The 15,912-nt window shown below is 62.3% G+C and overlaps 6 protein-coding genes across 6 annotated transcripts; all 6 read right to left on the bottom strand.

Annotated features, from left to right (window-relative positions):
* Positions 1 to 85: 85 nt before the first annotated feature.
* Positions 86 to 775, bottom strand: LSCM1_02959 (uncharacterized protein; the record flags this gene model as incomplete). Its single annotated transcript, XM_067320516.1, has 1 exon — positions 86 to 775. The coding sequence occupies one exon, from the start codon at positions 773 to 775 to the stop codon at positions 86 to 88; it is 690 nt and encodes a 229-aa protein (XP_067178828.1).
* A 620-nt stretch (positions 776 to 1,395) lies between these two features.
* On the bottom strand, positions 1,396 to 2,988 carry LSCM1_02958 (uncharacterized protein; the record flags this gene model as incomplete). The annotated part of the gene is made up of 1 exon (XM_067320515.1): positions 1,396 to 2,988. The coding sequence occupies one exon, from the start codon at positions 2,986 to 2,988 to the stop codon at positions 1,396 to 1,398; it is 1,593 nt and encodes a 530-aa protein (XP_067178827.1).
* A 1,410-nt stretch (positions 2,989 to 4,398) lies between these two features.
* LSCM1_02957 (uncharacterized protein) lies at positions 4,399 to 7,263 on the bottom strand (the record flags this gene model as incomplete). Its single annotated transcript, XM_067320514.1, has 1 exon — positions 4,399 to 7,263. One exon carries the CDS (start codon positions 7,261 to 7,263, stop codon positions 4,399 to 4,401), a length of 2,865 nt encoding a protein of 954 aa, XP_067178826.1.
* A 726-nt stretch (positions 7,264 to 7,989) lies between these two features.
* Positions 7,990 to 9,354, bottom strand: LSCM1_02956 (uncharacterized protein; the record flags this gene model as incomplete). The annotated part of the gene is made up of 1 exon (XM_067320513.1): positions 7,990 to 9,354. One exon carries the CDS (start codon positions 9,352 to 9,354, stop codon positions 7,990 to 7,992), a length of 1,365 nt encoding a protein of 454 aa, XP_067178825.1.
* Positions 9,355 to 10,260: 906 nt separating this feature from the next.
* On the bottom strand, positions 10,261 to 13,455 carry LSCM1_02955 (uncharacterized protein; the record flags this gene model as incomplete). Its single annotated transcript, XM_067320512.1, has 1 exon — positions 10,261 to 13,455. The coding sequence occupies one exon, from the start codon at positions 13,453 to 13,455 to the stop codon at positions 10,261 to 10,263; it is 3,195 nt and encodes a 1,064-aa protein (XP_067178824.1).
* Positions 13,456 to 14,610: 1,155 nt separating this feature from the next.
* LSCM1_02954 (uncharacterized protein) lies at positions 14,611 to 15,912 on the bottom strand (the record flags this gene model as incomplete). Its single annotated transcript, XM_067320511.1, has 1 exon — positions 14,611 to 15,912. One exon carries the CDS (start codon positions 15,910 to 15,912, stop codon positions 14,611 to 14,613), a length of 1,302 nt encoding a protein of 433 aa, XP_067178823.1.

Here is a 15,912-nt window from a genome sequence, read left to right as displayed (position 1 = left end):
GGGCACCAGCGACACGCTCACAGGATGCATCCAATCATGGCGGGAGGAACCGGCGAACAGCCCCCCTCTCCCCTCGCCTCACGTGTCACGGCGGGGGTTCGACCTCTAGACGCCGTGCCAGAGCTGCAAGCGCGAAGACGTGCGGGTCGGTCGCCCCCATCTCCCGCAGCGAGCGGTCCAGACGGTACAAATACTCTTTATTCGGACCGCTCGGCCCGGTGCTGTTCAGAATTTGACGCGCCATGGCCTCCATCGTGGCAGGACCGAGGTAGTCGGCATTGTCCTCGGTGGCGCTGTAGCACAGACACACCACTGCCTTGCCGCGCGTGTCCACGCCTTTCTCCGCCAGGCTCAGCTGGTGGTCCTTGCCACCGGCCGCGAGCGACGAGCGAGGGTCATAGAGAGTCACCAAGAGGCGCTCATACCCGGCCTTCTCGCGCACATCCAGCGCTTGGAAGATCGTGTTCAGCTTCTCAGGGACCGCCGGCAGCTGGTACGCCTTGCCGTACACACGCGCCTCCTTGTCCTCCGAGGGCAGCAGTGTCACCACACGGCCCGGCTGGCCGGGCACGCCGCGGTGATCGCATGAGCCCTGATAGAAAACGCGCTTGTAGCCTTTGATGTACGCCTCGTACTCGGCGTCGAACTCGAAGTTCTGCTTCCACAGGATGGAGCCGTAGCCGAAGATGACGAAGATGTGGTCGTCGAAGGAGGGGAGGCCGAACTGCTCGTGGTAGCGCGTGGCCCTTGTGGTCAGCTCCTCTGAGGATGTCATGCGGGTGCGCCTGCGTGTGGGCGGATATGTGCAAAACGACGCGCTTGACACGTACTTCTTTAGTGTTGGCAAACGTATGAAGAGTCTGCCGGAGAGAAGGCGCGTGACCGGAAGGCGAGAGCATGCGGGAGGGGAAAGGGGATGCGGTGCGTGTGTGCTGGGAAGGAGGGGTGGGTGATGGGTGGCGACCACGGCGTCGTCGCATTCACAGCGCGAGCAAGATCGAAACCGGCGACGACAGTGCACGAAAGAAGGGGAATTGATTGGGCGGGGGAGGGGAGAACGGGCGCCGTGCCGTCGCGCATCGGTCTCTCTATAGCTAAAAAAAGAAACTGGGTGAGGGGTGAGGAGGGGCTCGAAAGGGTCGACTCGTACGCGCTGCATGCGCCACGTGCGTACATAATGCACGCACGTGTACCTTTCGTGCCTACTAGACACACTCGAGAGAGAGAGGGCGGGTAAGTGCGTGGGAAGTGGCCGAGGGTCGCGCTTCGTCCTGCTACACTACACAATCCAACCCCCCCCTCCACACACGCCTCGCGAGACAGCGTACGCGTACGACAGGGAGGAGTATCAGCAGCGGCGGGCGAGCCTATCGAGGCATTCCCACCGCCACTGCGTTATCGGTGGCTTGGCGGGTCTTGCGCAGTACGGGAGCGTGGCGACGGTGGCAAGAGTGGCGGCAGCGGCGTGGCCCCAGTCGTAGCAGCTCCACTCTGCGGACCGGATGCGCTTCCGTTTTGGATGGCGCTCGTAGGGGACATCGAGCGCTGGGGCGACGTGGTGGCCGACGGTCGCTTATGTTTTTGGGAGGAGGGAGAGCCGAGGCTGGAGCGCCGTACCCCTGCGAGTCCCACTGTGTCCGTCGAGGAAAAGGGATTGCCGACGCTTTCCCATTCGCCGGCCCCGGCTCTCTCGTGCGCCGTCGGCACCTCTGTGATCGACTTCCCTGCCAGCGACGGCGCTGGCATGTAGCCGTGCTCGACCAGCGCGGTGGCGAACTGGTGCAAGCGCCGCTCTTCCTCTTCGGCATTGCTGATGGTGAAACGGCGGTTCAGCTGGAGCGGCGGCAAGTTCGTGAAAAGAGAGACGGGCTGCGGTTGCTTTGCCGAACAAGCGCCGGTGAGGGCGGCTGTGCTGGCCACACCAGGTCGAGCCCTTGTAGTCGTCTCCCCTCCATGCGGGTGCGCAGCTCTCTGCCGTTTCGTTGCCGCGGTGGTCGGCCCCGGCGAGCTTAGATGCTTGCTTGATGGCTGTTGCGTGGCGAGGCCAGGAACCTTCGCGACGGAGCCGGGGACGAGGTCGCTTGCGGAAGCACCGCTGCCGCGGGCCTCCTTCCCACACCTCCCCCCTCTTCCAGGTAAGCCGAGCGGCCGCAGCGCCGTCGCGTTCGCTTTCGTGGCACCGGTCGTGCTGACGAGCGAGTCGCCGGCCGCGATGCCGCTTCCACTGCCCGCATCCTGCTGCGGCCGCTGCAGCACGGCTTTCCACTGCAGGAAAGACGGGGTGCGCACGAGCGGCACCACGACCGGGCAGCGGGCAGCCACCCTGCCCCGACCGCTGCCCGCCGAGTTCGTCGCTTCGCCGAGTCGCTCCTCCCGTGGACGCTTTTGCCGCGTCATTTTTCGTTCCTCTTCGCTGACGACGGTCGTGGCGGCGGCCGTCGCGAGTGATCGCTTCCGCTGCGTATGCCGCCAGCGCCGGCGATGGTACGGCACGTAAAGGGTCTTCTCCGACACGTAGCCAAGCACATACACGGCGGACAGGTAGTAGAGGCAGCAGCAAACAATGTCGAGGGAGACGACCGCGCCGTAGCCGCGGGCGCGCCAGGCGCGAGTCGAGTTGGAGAGGTATGCCCACACCCCAGCGGACGCGGATGCCTCCGCGGAAGACGAGCGCGGGATAAGACTGTTCTTGTAGAGTACGGCAAAGGCTGTTAAAAAGGTACGCAGCAACCACAGCGGTGCGAATGCGCTGAGCAGCGATGCCGTGTGCGCCCACATGCCCGCTCTGACGAGGCATGTTGAGAGCACCTGCCCCATGACCGCGAGAAGCTCAAAGGCGAGCAACGACTCCTGCACGGCCATGAGAGCGTAGCAGAGGGTGAGGCTGTGATAGCGCTGTGAGACGAGTGTGCGGACGCTGAGGAGCACCAAATCAGCGAAGGCGAAAAGTAGGAAGAGGGGGAGCACGACGTGGTACGACAACGCCATTGGTGCACCCGTGCTTGTGATGGGGCCGCGTGCTCTGACGATCGGCTTCGCGGTTATCAATCGAAGGGTATGTGCATCTTAGCGCGGCACGCGGGTGCGCTGGGGGTGTGGCGGTGTCACAGTATTCTCCTCCTGCCTTCACGCGTCTCGGGCACTGCATCCAAAGCGTGCAGCACCGGAGGAGGGCGGGTGCAAGTAAAAAAAAAGATAAAGAGTGGAGAGAAGACAAAGACAGGTGGCGGGGCAGGCGGTCGTCGGCATCGCGCGCAAGACTGCATGGCCCGAGAGTGACGGAGGCGTTGCAGGCCTGAGGCAGCCGGAGCGAGGTGGTGGTGGTGGGGGGAGGGGACTGATCGTCTTCCGAGAGATAAGGACCGCACGCTTGCCTCAGAGATTGCTCGCTAACATTTGTGTTGCCCATGTGGGAAAATCCACGCGCTGCGGTGCGACAGCCGGCGCGCTCCTCGCCCGCCTTTTCCACGCACCGTGTCCATGCGGGTGAGCTCGTCCACGGAGGCTATTGCTGCGCTGTCTGCCCCTATTTCAGATGCAGCTGGGCAGAGGATCGCTTGGCTTCCACCAACATGCGCATGTGTGCATCACTAGCGCGCAGAAGATACACACACACACAGGCATCTATATATATATATATGTGTACATCCAACATATATGCAGATGTGCATCGGTGCGATGAATGTGTGGCGACGTACGAGGCGCTGATGACGGGGAGGGTGGTGGTGGTGGTGGTGGGGGAAAGGGATTCGCCGGAGACGGAGGCAGAGGTGGCGCAAAGGGGCACACACCCGCAGCAGCAAATAGAGCGATTGGGATGGGGAAGGCGTAACGGGGGGGAAGTAGGCGACACAATCACAATCACATACACATGGCCATCGGCGTGAAAGGCTTCACGAAGATCAAAAAGGGATGCGGGGGTAGGGGTAGGGGGGAGGAGAAGGAGGAAGAGGAGGAAGAGGCGCTAGAAGAGATACATAAGTACATCACGTAGGTGCGCGTGCAAAAACACACACCGACACACACACATACACACACACAAAGACAGACAGCCCACAGTTGCAGGGGGAGAGGGCGAAGGAACAAGGCGGCAGCCATACAGTCGAGGGATCCACAAAAGCACTGGCGGTGAAGATGTGCAGGAAGTACGTGAGAGGCGGAAAAAAAATGACGGAGGCGATGCCGTGTGTAGGGTGGAGCGAGGGGGGGACGGGGCGACTGGGTGACCGGTCGGCCCTCACGCACGGACTGAGTGGAGGTGTGAGAGGAGGAAGGGGAGAAGCAGTTGCGACGTGGACGCCTTTGCCATTCCCTCACTCTCGCGCATCCACACGCTCTTTGTCTGCCTTTCATGTGTGCGTATATTTTCCATTGAGCGGCAGAAGACCTCACTCCACCTCATCCCGACAACAGCTTCGCAAAGCTGCCGTCCTTGTAGAGGTACGAGGTGCCCGCGTATGGGCGAATCCCAATGACGCGCACCATATAAGGCTTGCGGTGGCACAGTGGACATATTTCACCGTCCTTCACAGTCATCCCCTCCGCCACACGCGCGCGATCGGCGGAGCTGCCGCCACTGCCACCCAAGCCGCGCGGCGGCGTCAGCGTGGGCAGCGCGCCGGAGTTGGCGGAGGGGTGATACGGGCTCAGTGCCGCAAAACTTCCATTTACTACGCTGCCGCCCGTGCCGCGATGATTAAGACGACAGGGTGAAGAGAGCGCTGCAGCCCCCCGAGCGGCACCACCGCTCACATGGACGTTGGTGGTGGTTGGGGCCGCAACACGCGGACTTTCAGCCACGTTTGCCCGTAGCGCCATGTCGAGGCTGCTGATGAAGCTGTCGTTATCGTTGTCATCTTCGCACTCGAGGCTACCGTAGGAGCCACTATGGGCGCATGCGACGGCCTCGCATGCCCCAGTCACACGCACGGAGTGGCTCATCGAGGCTGGGGAAGTCGCGCCGGACTTCTGTAAGGTAGGCAGCAGCTTCTTCCGTATGCTGCCCGTGCCAGTGCTGTGATTCACCGCCGAGTGGCGACAGGAGGAGGCTGTGAACTCGCAGTCTGCCGCCTCGTACACCACATTCGTCGTCGCCGCCGCTGTTACCTTTCGCTTCAGGACTGATTCGCTCTGCTGTGACCGGTAAGGCACATCGTCTTGCCTCGGCGATGCGGCGGCAACGATGGGGGGGATCAGATCCGGTAAGGACTGCCGCTGCCCGCCGAGGCTGTCTTCCGCCTTTCCTCGATACATGCGCTGACTGTGCGCCACCAGCGCCCGCGTCTCGGCTCGGTACTGCTGGCGGCGCAGCATTTTGCGGTAGCGGTACTGAATGATGCGCGCCGCGAGGTCTTCCAGTGCGTCCATTGTCGGCGCCAGCTCGGGGCGCCAGACAGGGCGGAGTGGCGCCGAAACTGAACCCACCACTGAATCGTACGGGCCCGCCATGGCGAGGAGGGGCATGACCTTCGGCGCCCGCGCTGAGGACGCCGATGGAGACGACGGCACGGCAGAAAAACGGAACCTTGGAAGACTGGCGCGCTGCGGGCGGGCTGCGTGTCTGACGCTCCGCCTCGAGCCATGCCGTTGTACGGCTGCGTTGCCGTCATGGGAGTCGAGCGCCAGACTGCCCATCTCATCTCCAACTGCGACGCTGCGGCCACTCCCAAAGGACACGGGCGACCCCCGGCGCGGCGATGCGGTTTCTCGCCGACCGGCGCCCCTCAAACTGACGTCTTCACCGACCGTCCTCTCGCTAACCAGCATTCGACGTTCATCGCTATCGTCTCCGTGATCCCCGGCGATGTGCCCGAGATGTGCAGCCGCGCCACCAGTGGTGCGGCTGCGATGCACGTGCTGCGCTTTCACCTCTGCCGCCTCCGCTGCTGCTTCCTCGGTAATGGTTGGCAAAGACGCTGAGAAGAAGGGGTGGGCGAGGATGGCGCTGACAGGCAGCCGCTCCTCTGGGGAGTCCTGCAGCAGGCGGGAGACGAGGTCCAGTGCGACGGGCGGCAGTCCCGGCCGTGATGGCCGAACATGACCATGGAGGATGTGCCGAAGGGTACTCGCGCCGTCGTGTGGGTAGCGACCACGGTTCAGCATGAAGTACAGGACCACACCGAGAGCCCAGGCGTCGGCGAGGTAGGGGTTGTAGGGCTCACCTCGCAGCACCTCGGGAGCAACGGTGTGCCGCGTGCCGCGGACTTCGTGCAGACGATCGCCGTGCGCGCAGAAGCAGCAGGAGACCATGTTGCTGATACGCAAGAGACCATCAGACCCCACCAGGAGGTGATCAGGAGCGATGCCGGTGTGGGCCACGTTGTGCTGGTGCAGGTGCAACACACCTTTCACAGCTTGCTCGAAGAGGGCGCGGGTGCACGCGAGTGGCACCTGCGATGGCGCCGCCGCCGCCCCACCGCCAGCCTTGCTGGGGGCCATCGCCGTTGGCGACGGGGTCGCGCCCCCATTCGCCGCACCCGCCTCCTCAGCCTCGAGGCCCGACGGCTGTGACGCCGGCGCAGGTGCGCTGCAGGCCCACATCATATTTTCCAGCCGGCGAGAATATGCTCGTTGAAATACTTTCATTGGGGAAGGCGTGATTGGTGCGAGCTCGTCCGATGTGACGAAGCTTGTCAGATCAGTCGCTTGCTGCGCACACAAGTGGCTCTGCACCCGACGAAGTCCGCCCCACTCCGCTTTCCCCGACTCCGTTATGGGTGCGCGAGTCGAGGTCGCAGCTGAGGAAGAAGGGCGTGCGAGGCCTCGAGACATGGTGTGCAGGTGATGCAGCAGCTTCGCGCGTGCCGCAGCGTCGGTGAAGAGCTGGGTGACGTTCATGGACAGAAACAGACGCATGACGATGTAGAGTGATGTGTTCGACTCAAAGCACTCAACCATCTCCAATACGTGCTTGTTCTTGGGAAGCGTGCGCTGCACTCGGATCGCCTCTGCTACACTGTTTCGCATCCACTGCGCTTCCAGCAGCACGCGCTTGCTGTACACACGCACCACAAACGATACGCCGGTGGAAATGTGCTTGCAGAGGCGCGTATGGCAGTCGAAGTCGCCCGTGGCGAGGACACGGCCGAGTTCGTAGTTGCCAATCACCTGACGATGGGCTGCGCTGCTGTGCGCGCCAGCACGCTGAGACTGCGAGGGGCTAGGGTCGCTTGCATGTGGGATGGCTTCTTCGTTTGCGTTAATGATGCAGTTGCCAGCTCTGCTCGCGATGGACGGAGAGGCTGCCTCCGCTGGCGCAGACATCGCCCTCGCCGACCCGTTGGACTCTTCTTTGTGTCCGCTTCTCTCTCTCTTTCTGTTGATAAGCACGTGTGTGTGTGTGTGTGAAGCAGTGGAGGGGTGACGACGTCAGACGAGACCGAAGAGGCGATATGATTTTGAGAGGCATACATAAGAGAACAGTGGGCGCCAAGCAGCGAAGGGGAGGGGGGGCGCTGTGGCGGTATGTGACGTGTGCGTGTGCGGTGGTGGTGGTGATGCGGCGTCGGCTTCCGATACTCTGATACAGATGCAGAAAAGGGGGGCGGATAACCACGGGCCCATCTCCCCCACAGAGGGCGACTGCCCCGCCGCATTGGATCAGCAATGAGAAGGGGTGGGGAAGGGGAAGGCGACGAGGCAAAGGAAGGGAGGGAGATGACGCAGAAGAGGGGTGAGGGGCCCCGGTTCTTGCCGAGCTGACGAGTGGACCCCATTTTTTTTTGAAGTTGTCGAAACATTTGCCTTTCCTTAACGATTTCCCCGTCAGTTACTTAAGCAACGATCGACACCCGACACTCGACGCGGGCGCACACACAGCGAGACAGGCACGGAGCGGCAACTGGTTATCTACGCCAGCACGACCAAGCCAAGGGATGACCGAGGCGGAGAAGAAATGAATGGCTAACCTCACCCCACCCACACGAGCGAGCGTGCAATGCACCTCTTCGTCTCTCGCCGTGCTCTCTCCAGCCCCCCCATCCTTCCCTCTCAACGCGGCATTTCCTCGCCGGTGAGCTCGCTGTACGTCTTCTGCCGGATATCGTCTCGAAAGCCGTTGTAGCGGTTCATTGCCTTCTTCTGCACGCGTTCTGTCAGAGAACGGTCACCGTATGTCGTGGCGCTGTTCGGGTCGTTCTCGTCCTCTACCTCCCCCTCCATCTGGTAGATGAGCGTCTTGTCCACTGCGTCCACGAGCCACGTCGCGACGGGATCGCCCACGGGCGAGCAGCCAAAGTAGCGCTTGAAGAGGGAGCCGAACTCGCACTCAACGATGCGACCGACGCTCGGTAGTGATGGACTGCTCCACAATGTTTGCCGGTACACCGAGCCGCCAAGTCCGAGCATGTTCACCTCGCGCGACAGTGCCAGCCGGTGCAGGGCACTCTCATTGTCGAGGAAGCCGTCCACGACGCGTGAGGAGGGGTCAAAGATGGTCTTGCCGGTGTCCTCGATCTTCAGCTTAAAGTTCAAGCCGGGGATCTCAACTTGAAAGGGCGAGGTGTAGCGCTGCGTTGCTGTGTCGAAGACCAACGGCTGACGGGCGCGCTTGCCGGACGGCGGCGGCGTTCCTGCCTTGGCCGCTGCCGTCATCGCATCCGCCGCGTCGCCGCCAGAGATGTAGATGGGATTCTTGTAGTCGAGGTTAATGGAGAAGATGCGCTGCGGCAGCCGCCCCCAACAGAGGCTGTTGCAGATGCTTCCGGCCAGCCAGCTTGTACGCTGCCAGTGAATGCGGTCGACAACTATCACCCGCATCGAGAGCGTCGGGTGCGGCGCCGGGTCTACGAGCCTCTCCAGCCACGACTGCTTGGCAGGGATGTTGTTGCCGACGATCATCGTGACGAGCCCCAGCGGCACCACCGTGTCACCAGCCTCGTTCACGTAGTTGTTTAGCTGACTGCCGCTTGTCGACGGGGATGGCGAAGAGGACAGACGCGAGGACGAGGACGTGGGCGAGGCATCAGAAGCCTCGGCGCCAGCTTTGGCTGCCCCGCTCGACTGCGGCGCCGTCATGCGCATGAACCTCGGCACCACCGATGGCCCGCGCCGCGCCGCTGCCGCTTTCACGCTATTCTCCGTCGGCGTCAGGGGCCTTGCCTCTGGGACGGGCATACCTTTGGGTACGATCATCTCGCCAAACTGCTCCGCCTCGTACCGCTTGTGCAGGCAGTGCTGTAGGCTATGCAGGGGAGCAAACCAAGCCACTATGGCTGCATCTACGGTACGAATGGACGTGGTGACTTGGTCGGGATCTGTCGGCTGCATGACGAGGTGGCTGAGCGGGTCGCGGATGCGTCGCGTGCAGCGCACGAGTGCCTTGTTCGTGGCAGCAGCACCGGATCGAGAGGACATGAGGCGTATCTGTGGGCGCGTGCGCTGGAAAGGAAGTGTGAAGGTCTACGCGCTGAAGGACCAAGATTTCGCGATCTGCGGCGTCAGGGCGGGAAAGACAACCGAAGGGTGCAGGAGCGGAAGAGAGACCGGGGGTGATGGGGATGGTGGTAGTAGGGAGGGGTTCGAGGGAAAGAGGGGCACGCTTACACATCCGCACAGCAGCGAGAGCAACCCGAGCGCGTATGCACCACCTCTGGCACAGAGAGAGGGGAAGAGGGAGACGTGCTGCATACATGCGGCCCTTCTCGACACTAGTGGGGTGTGGGCCAAAACATGTGCGGACGCCCGGGCTAATAGAAGGAGGGGTCACACCCATACGCACACGAGAGAGTCCACCATATATATATATATATATACATGTAATGCGCCCACCCACACGCACACGGCGCATGCGAGCAGCCGAGGATACAAGAAAATAAGGTGAGGGGGGAGAGTACACAAGTGAGTGGACAGTAAAGAATAGGGCCTCTTCCTCCGCCTCGCGCATCGCCCTGAAGCGTACACATCCTCTCTCCGCACACACACACGTACACGAGAAGGGAGGATACACAGATTTGTGCAAGTCTAGTGAGCGGTAGGGAGCACCTGGGTGAGGGAGAGGGGAAGAGAAGGGAGAAGTGAAAGGGAGGGAGGGCGCGAGCGGAATGGTGGTGGGGGCACCAGTGGGAGAGCAGAACGACGTTAACAGAGAGAGAAAGAGAGGAGGAGGGGGGCGAGTCCGCCTGAACCCCTCTCGAGTGACTATGGGAAGAGGCGGTCCAATCACCCCGAATGAGGATGGGGGCGGAAAGGTAAAACGGGAGGAGGGAGGGAGAGGAGAAGGGCTGCGCCGCTTCTTGCTCTGCACTTGCACGCGCCAGCACATCACCGATTAAGGCGCTTCACATGCAGCAGCAGCTGCGTGCGCTCCCGACGGCGCCTGAGCCGGACGACAAAGAGCAGGACGAGCGACGCCACAAAGACAGAGGCAAGCTGCGGCATCATCCACGCAGACTGACGTCGCATGGAAGGCCTACGTGGTGCGCTGAGGGCCGCTCCGACCTTGCCGTGTCGCGCGCTGGGCGTGGCTGGCACACTGCCATTAAGCGTGCGCGATGGTGCCGGCGCCTCACGGAGCAAGGGGGAGAGGCGCCGTGCCGTGCGCTGCGTTTGCGCAGCTTCGGCGGATCCGCTTGGCGCTGCAGCCGCCATCACCGCCCTGTCACTTCGCTCGAGCGGCCTGCCCATGTCGTCTTGGATGGCGGCTCGACGGCGTGGGAGCTCATAATGGGTCCGACACATGGACGAGGGGGCGGAGGGCCGCAGTGCGCGGCTATCCATCGACGAATGCGAGGGCTCCTGCAACCAGCGTTGCTGCCGATCCCCGCACAGCAGTGCTGGAGAGAGAGGCGTGGAGGTAAAGAGGGACTGGCGATTCTGGCTGGGAATGTACATCGTGTGCGATGCGCGGCGGAGCTGGGTATGGGAAGGAGAGGGCGGTGTGGAGCGTTGCGCCGCCCCGCCATCGGACGTCACAGAGGCCGTGGGTGCACTTCGCGAGGCGACGGAGAAGTTGGGAGGCGCGGGCGTGACCACTGGGTCTGGTGTGTTGCAATCGTCGCTGCAGCTTAGCGCGCCACCTGTGGAAGGTGCGCGCTGCGCCACCGTGCTTAGGCGACCTGCAGACGGTTGGGGCGGTGAGCGAGGACGCTGAGCGACCACCTTGGCGGTGGCCCCCATATTCTGTGGCATCATGCGTTGCTGAACAGCCGCAGCAACGCCGCGGCCTAGCAGATCACGCCTCATGACGGGTGCTGCGCGTTGCAGCCGCCTCGCTGCCTCAACAAACTCTGCGCGGAGGGCGTGTCGGCGCCGCCCGTACGCGCGGAAGAAGGCGTGGTGCTGAAGCTGTGCAAGACTCAGTCGCTTCGCGGGGTCGACGTGAAGCATGCCAACAAGGATGTCCATCGTCGTGGGTTGCATCCCGGCCCGTGCAAGCGCCATAACAAGCGGCAGGTGCGCGCGTGCAGCTGCGGTATACAAGAAGGACTTAAGTTCTTCCAGCATCGGCAGCGGATCGCCCTTACCTTTTTGCGTCGCTGTGTTCTCATAGAGCGCGCACACAACTTCGCGGACCGCCGCCTCGTACGCTGGCTGAGGCCGAGCGCTGAGGGTTACGGAGCAGGACGCGTCTCGCGTTATACGGCGATACCGTGGCAGTGGTGGGAGGCGGCCAATCATCATCATGTAGAGAAGCACCCCGAGTGAGTAGATATCGCTTGCTGGCGTGGTGTGCTGCGTATCCACCCACACCCGAAAGTGCGTACTGCCTGAGGTGGGCGCCGCTGCGGCTACTGCCACACCTCTTCGCGTGCCCATGTTCACCTCACTGCGATCCACGGCCACCAGTAGCACTCTTTCGGGTGCGGTGAGGTGCAGCAGCAGCACAGCCTCGTAGGCGGCGTTCGAGAGGCCGTCCACACCACCCTCGAGTACGGCAGCGTCACCGTCGCCGCTCGCGGCGTCGCTGAGGATGTACCCGCTCAACGACCATGCCGGGACGGTGACGCCGTCAGAGGGCCCGCCACCGCACAGGTAAGACATGGTCGCCGCCTCTTCTTGCAGCTTCAAGCACACGTAGCCGCTCATTGTGACGGGCCTCGATTTCTTCGATTCGGCAGGTACGCCGCTGACGGCGACAGCGGCAGCCAGCGGAAGCGTCAGGAGCTCACCCGGCACCACCAGCTGGTCTGGGAGCAGCGGGAGGAGGTGATCGGTGACGTGCACCTCGCGTGGGGCCTGATCCAGCTGCACCGCCTTGTGTGTGTCAGGCGGCTGGCATACCAAGACGTTGTTTGGCTTGAGATTGCCGTGCGCGAGCCCGGCGCGGTGAAGTCGCGCCAGTGCGGTGCAGAGCCCCCACGCGATGTCAGCCGCATCGTGCGCCGTTAACGCGTCCTCATCGCTGGCAACGGCGGCGGCGAAAGCTGTGCGATATGTTTCGATCGCAAGCGCCGCCACCCGCTCTGCCACCCGCTTCTTCGTCTTATCGGCCGCTGACGAGCCTTTCAGCCATCTCCCAATGTGGCGCCGCAGCTTCTCGAGAGCGTCTTCCGTCAGCGCAGAGGCTGCCTCGGCCTCGACTTGTGGGTCGTCACTGCCGAAGGCTGCTACAGAGTTCACCCACGTTGGCATCACCGTCACAGGAAGCCGCTCTCGCCCCCAGCGCTCCTGCATAAGGTTCCACAGTACCTCGGCGTGGTCTACGTACTCACGCGCGAACAGGAAGACAGTGGGGTGGGGCAGCCGTGACGTACGACTGGGGCTACGGCTGCGACTGCCGCTCTGGTTACGCTGCAGCGTCGACTGCTTCGCGACCGCGTCCAGGGCCCACCCATGCTCTCTTAGCTCATCGGCGCCCAGCACCGGCATCGGTACCCGACCCGAGACAGTAGTATCACAGCTGGAGCCGAGGAAGCTCGCGCAGAAGCGGACCGCACCGCCGCTGTTGCCGCTGCGTCTCTTCTTGGGACTTAGCTCTCGCGTATCGTGCAACATGCTAGCGAGCGTGTACACATCCACGACACCAGCCACGTGCCGCAGGTGACGACGGCGTTGCTCCCACAAGATGAGCGACGCGCTCGGCACCAGCTGCACACGAGACCAGGAGATATCCTCGTCGTCCGACGCGTTGTGCGCTTCGTCACTGTATGGCGGCAGCGTCGCCGCTACTGTTTTAACGACCACCGGTGGTGAAGGGGTGGTGGTGGTGGCAGTCCCCGCTGCTGCCGCCGCCGCTACGCGCTCCATCACCTGCACTTGACCACGCGCGCTAGGCTCGAGTGGACGCACGACGCCGTGCGTTTTTTCCAGCCAATGCCACAGCTCCTGCTCCATCTGCCTTTGCACGTCGCGCGCGACGGGCTCGAGAGCGAAGTGGACAGAGTGGGCAGAGCGGGCCCTGCGTGCTGCTGACGACGCCGCCGTTGCGGCCGCTGCTCGTGCTCCCCGTGCAGACCTATGCTCTCTTGGAACGGGTGGAGGCATCACGGGGGTCGAGACTGCTACGTTGGCTGCCATCATGATTGCACTTGAGACACCACTGCACTGTACTGCTGCTGCTGCGGCGGCGAAGAGTGCTGTGCGCGCAATTTTGTATCTGATGTCTGCTTGTATGCGTATATATATATATATATATCACCCTTTACCTTACTCGGGCGGCACGTTGTGTGCGTGTGCGTGTGTGTGTGTAAGAGAAGGGTCAGCGGCGCCGAGTACCTCAAAAGTGGGCGGAACGGGAGTGTAATCAAATTACTTGTCGCTGTGGGGGCACCGCTGGCGCTCACCACCACGTCGCGCCGATGGGACACACACACACACACAGGCACACCCGCCCGCGTACCCAGAGAGAGGCGGGACGAGAGATCAGAGAAGATGGCGAGTGACGAGAGTAAGGGCTCGTAGAGGTGGAGGCGCGCTCGAAGGGGCCAGTCGGTAAGGGAGAGGCAGGGGGAGCTATGGAAGACAGCTCGGGCACAGTCACCTTGCTAGTGCGCAACACCGCCCCCTCCCTCCCTCCCTTTCCCTTCTCACCACATCGACACGTTCGCGTCAACACGTGCCCTGCATGCGTACCCGCGTACCTCCCCAGCCGGATGCGGCGCTCCCGAAACACACACACACACACGCACGCATAGACGCATGCATTGATTGCATGAAGGGCCACCAGGGTGTAATGAGACGGTGCGGCCGCCATCAGCCACGCACAGGCAAGCAGAAGCACATGCGCGCAAGCACGCCTCAGTCGGTACATGAGCTTTTCAAAAGAGGGAGGATGGGAGGGGGAGGGGGGAGGAGGAGGCAGCACAGGCGCAGACAGACGTACACAGAGGGCAATGATATGCCAAGGTGAAGCAACGAGAGAGTGAAAGGTGAGGTTGTAAGAGTCGCCATTACAGAATATCGGAGACGGCGAACACCTGAGGGAAGGGGCGATGACCACCACTAAAACACACGCACGCACGCGCGCGCGCACACACATACACACACAGGAGAGAACGCAACGCAAACATTTGTGTGCGTGTGAGGGAGGAAAGCGACCGGGTGAGGCTGCTGTTTCTCATCGCTTTTCCCCTCTTACGTAGGACGAGGCCTGCACCTTTTTCGCCGCGCATCTTTGGCCCCCACCTCCCCTTCGTCCTTATCCCCAAACACGTGCGCCCTTCCTCTCCCTCCTCAGTCTGTGCGAATCTCATACAAGCCGCTCTGCGTGACGTAGCGCACCCACGGTGTTGCAACGTAGTTCGATTTCTCTGCAATCTTCACGTAGCGCACCTGAAAGCCCGAGGCAGCGAAGTAAGGGATGACGAACCGCACCTTCACCGGCATCTTTGACAGGTCCTTCACATCGCTGCTGCGAATACTAGGCAGGTGGAACTCCGCGCTGCACGCGCACTGCCGGTTGCCGGCGATCTTGCCGAGGTTCCAGACGAGCGCGTTCACCTGCGGCGCGTACTGCAGGTGGCCGGTCTGACTGTTTGACTGCGGCAGATCAGCGTCCGAAGGAATCGGGATGTACACCTCCATCTCGTTCGCCGTGAGGTTTGCGCGGTATTTCGTCTGCAGCGTGCAGTGCACCTTCACCCGTGTGGTGCCGTGGTGGGTAAAGGTACAGCGCACCTTCACCGGCTGCTGAATGCGCTCGTTGAGGCGGTACGAGAGCAACGTGAACTCGCCGTCCGGCGGCACAAACGAAATGACGCGCTCGCTTTCGAACTGGTTCAGCTTCACGCACTGGTGAAAGGTTATGTCCTCCATCTCGACAGTGTTGCCGCTACGGCCGGTCCGGTCAAAAAGAATTTTGTCGTTCACGCCGACGGTGCAGGTGGGCATGCCAGACAGACGGCTCTGCATCTTGACAGTGCCGACAATTTCGCTCGAGAGCGCCTCGCCAGCTTGGTTCGCGAGCAGGTCGACCTGCTCGATCACGTCCAGAAATACTTGGTTGTTGGAGTACTTGTAGTTGAGCGGCAGGCGCCACGGCGTCGATCCGGCTGCCCCCGTCACAGCTGCCGGCAGCTCGCTCTGGGCGAGCGTCGTCTTGCTGCCCATAATCTTCGTGAGAAAGGTGCTCTGCAGGATATACTCCCGCAGCGCCTTCTCTTCGGTGAACTGTGGGAAGCCGAAGTCGCACATCTCGTCGAGCAGCTCGTAGATAATGACAAAGTTGTCCCGCACCGTCTCCTGCGTCACCGTCTTGAAGTAGGCATTGAAGACGGACACGCAGCGGTGTAGGAAGGCGACCTGCTGCAGAGAGCACGCGTTGATGTTGCTCACCATGAGCAGGTAGACGTCGTGCTCACGTATGAAGGTGTATACGTGACCCTGCTCCTCGAAGACGGGGGTGATGCGGCCCTCCTCCTCATCAATCACGCGTTTCTGGAAGACGCTCGGGACGTCTTGCGCGACATCACCGCGGTAGCTGCGGTAGATGAGGGGACTTCCTTTCGAGTCTAAGATGTACAGCACCGACGCCAT

The sequence above is a fragment of the Leishmania martiniquensis genome, chromosome 22 (genome assembly GCF_017916325.1).
Source record: "Leishmania martiniquensis isolate LSCM1 chromosome 22, whole genome shotgun sequence".
In the NCBI taxonomy this organism is placed as follows: domain Eukaryota; phylum Euglenozoa; class Kinetoplastea; order Trypanosomatida; family Trypanosomatidae; genus Leishmania; species Leishmania martiniquensis.
This window is presented reverse-complemented; position numbering and strand designations above follow the sequence as displayed.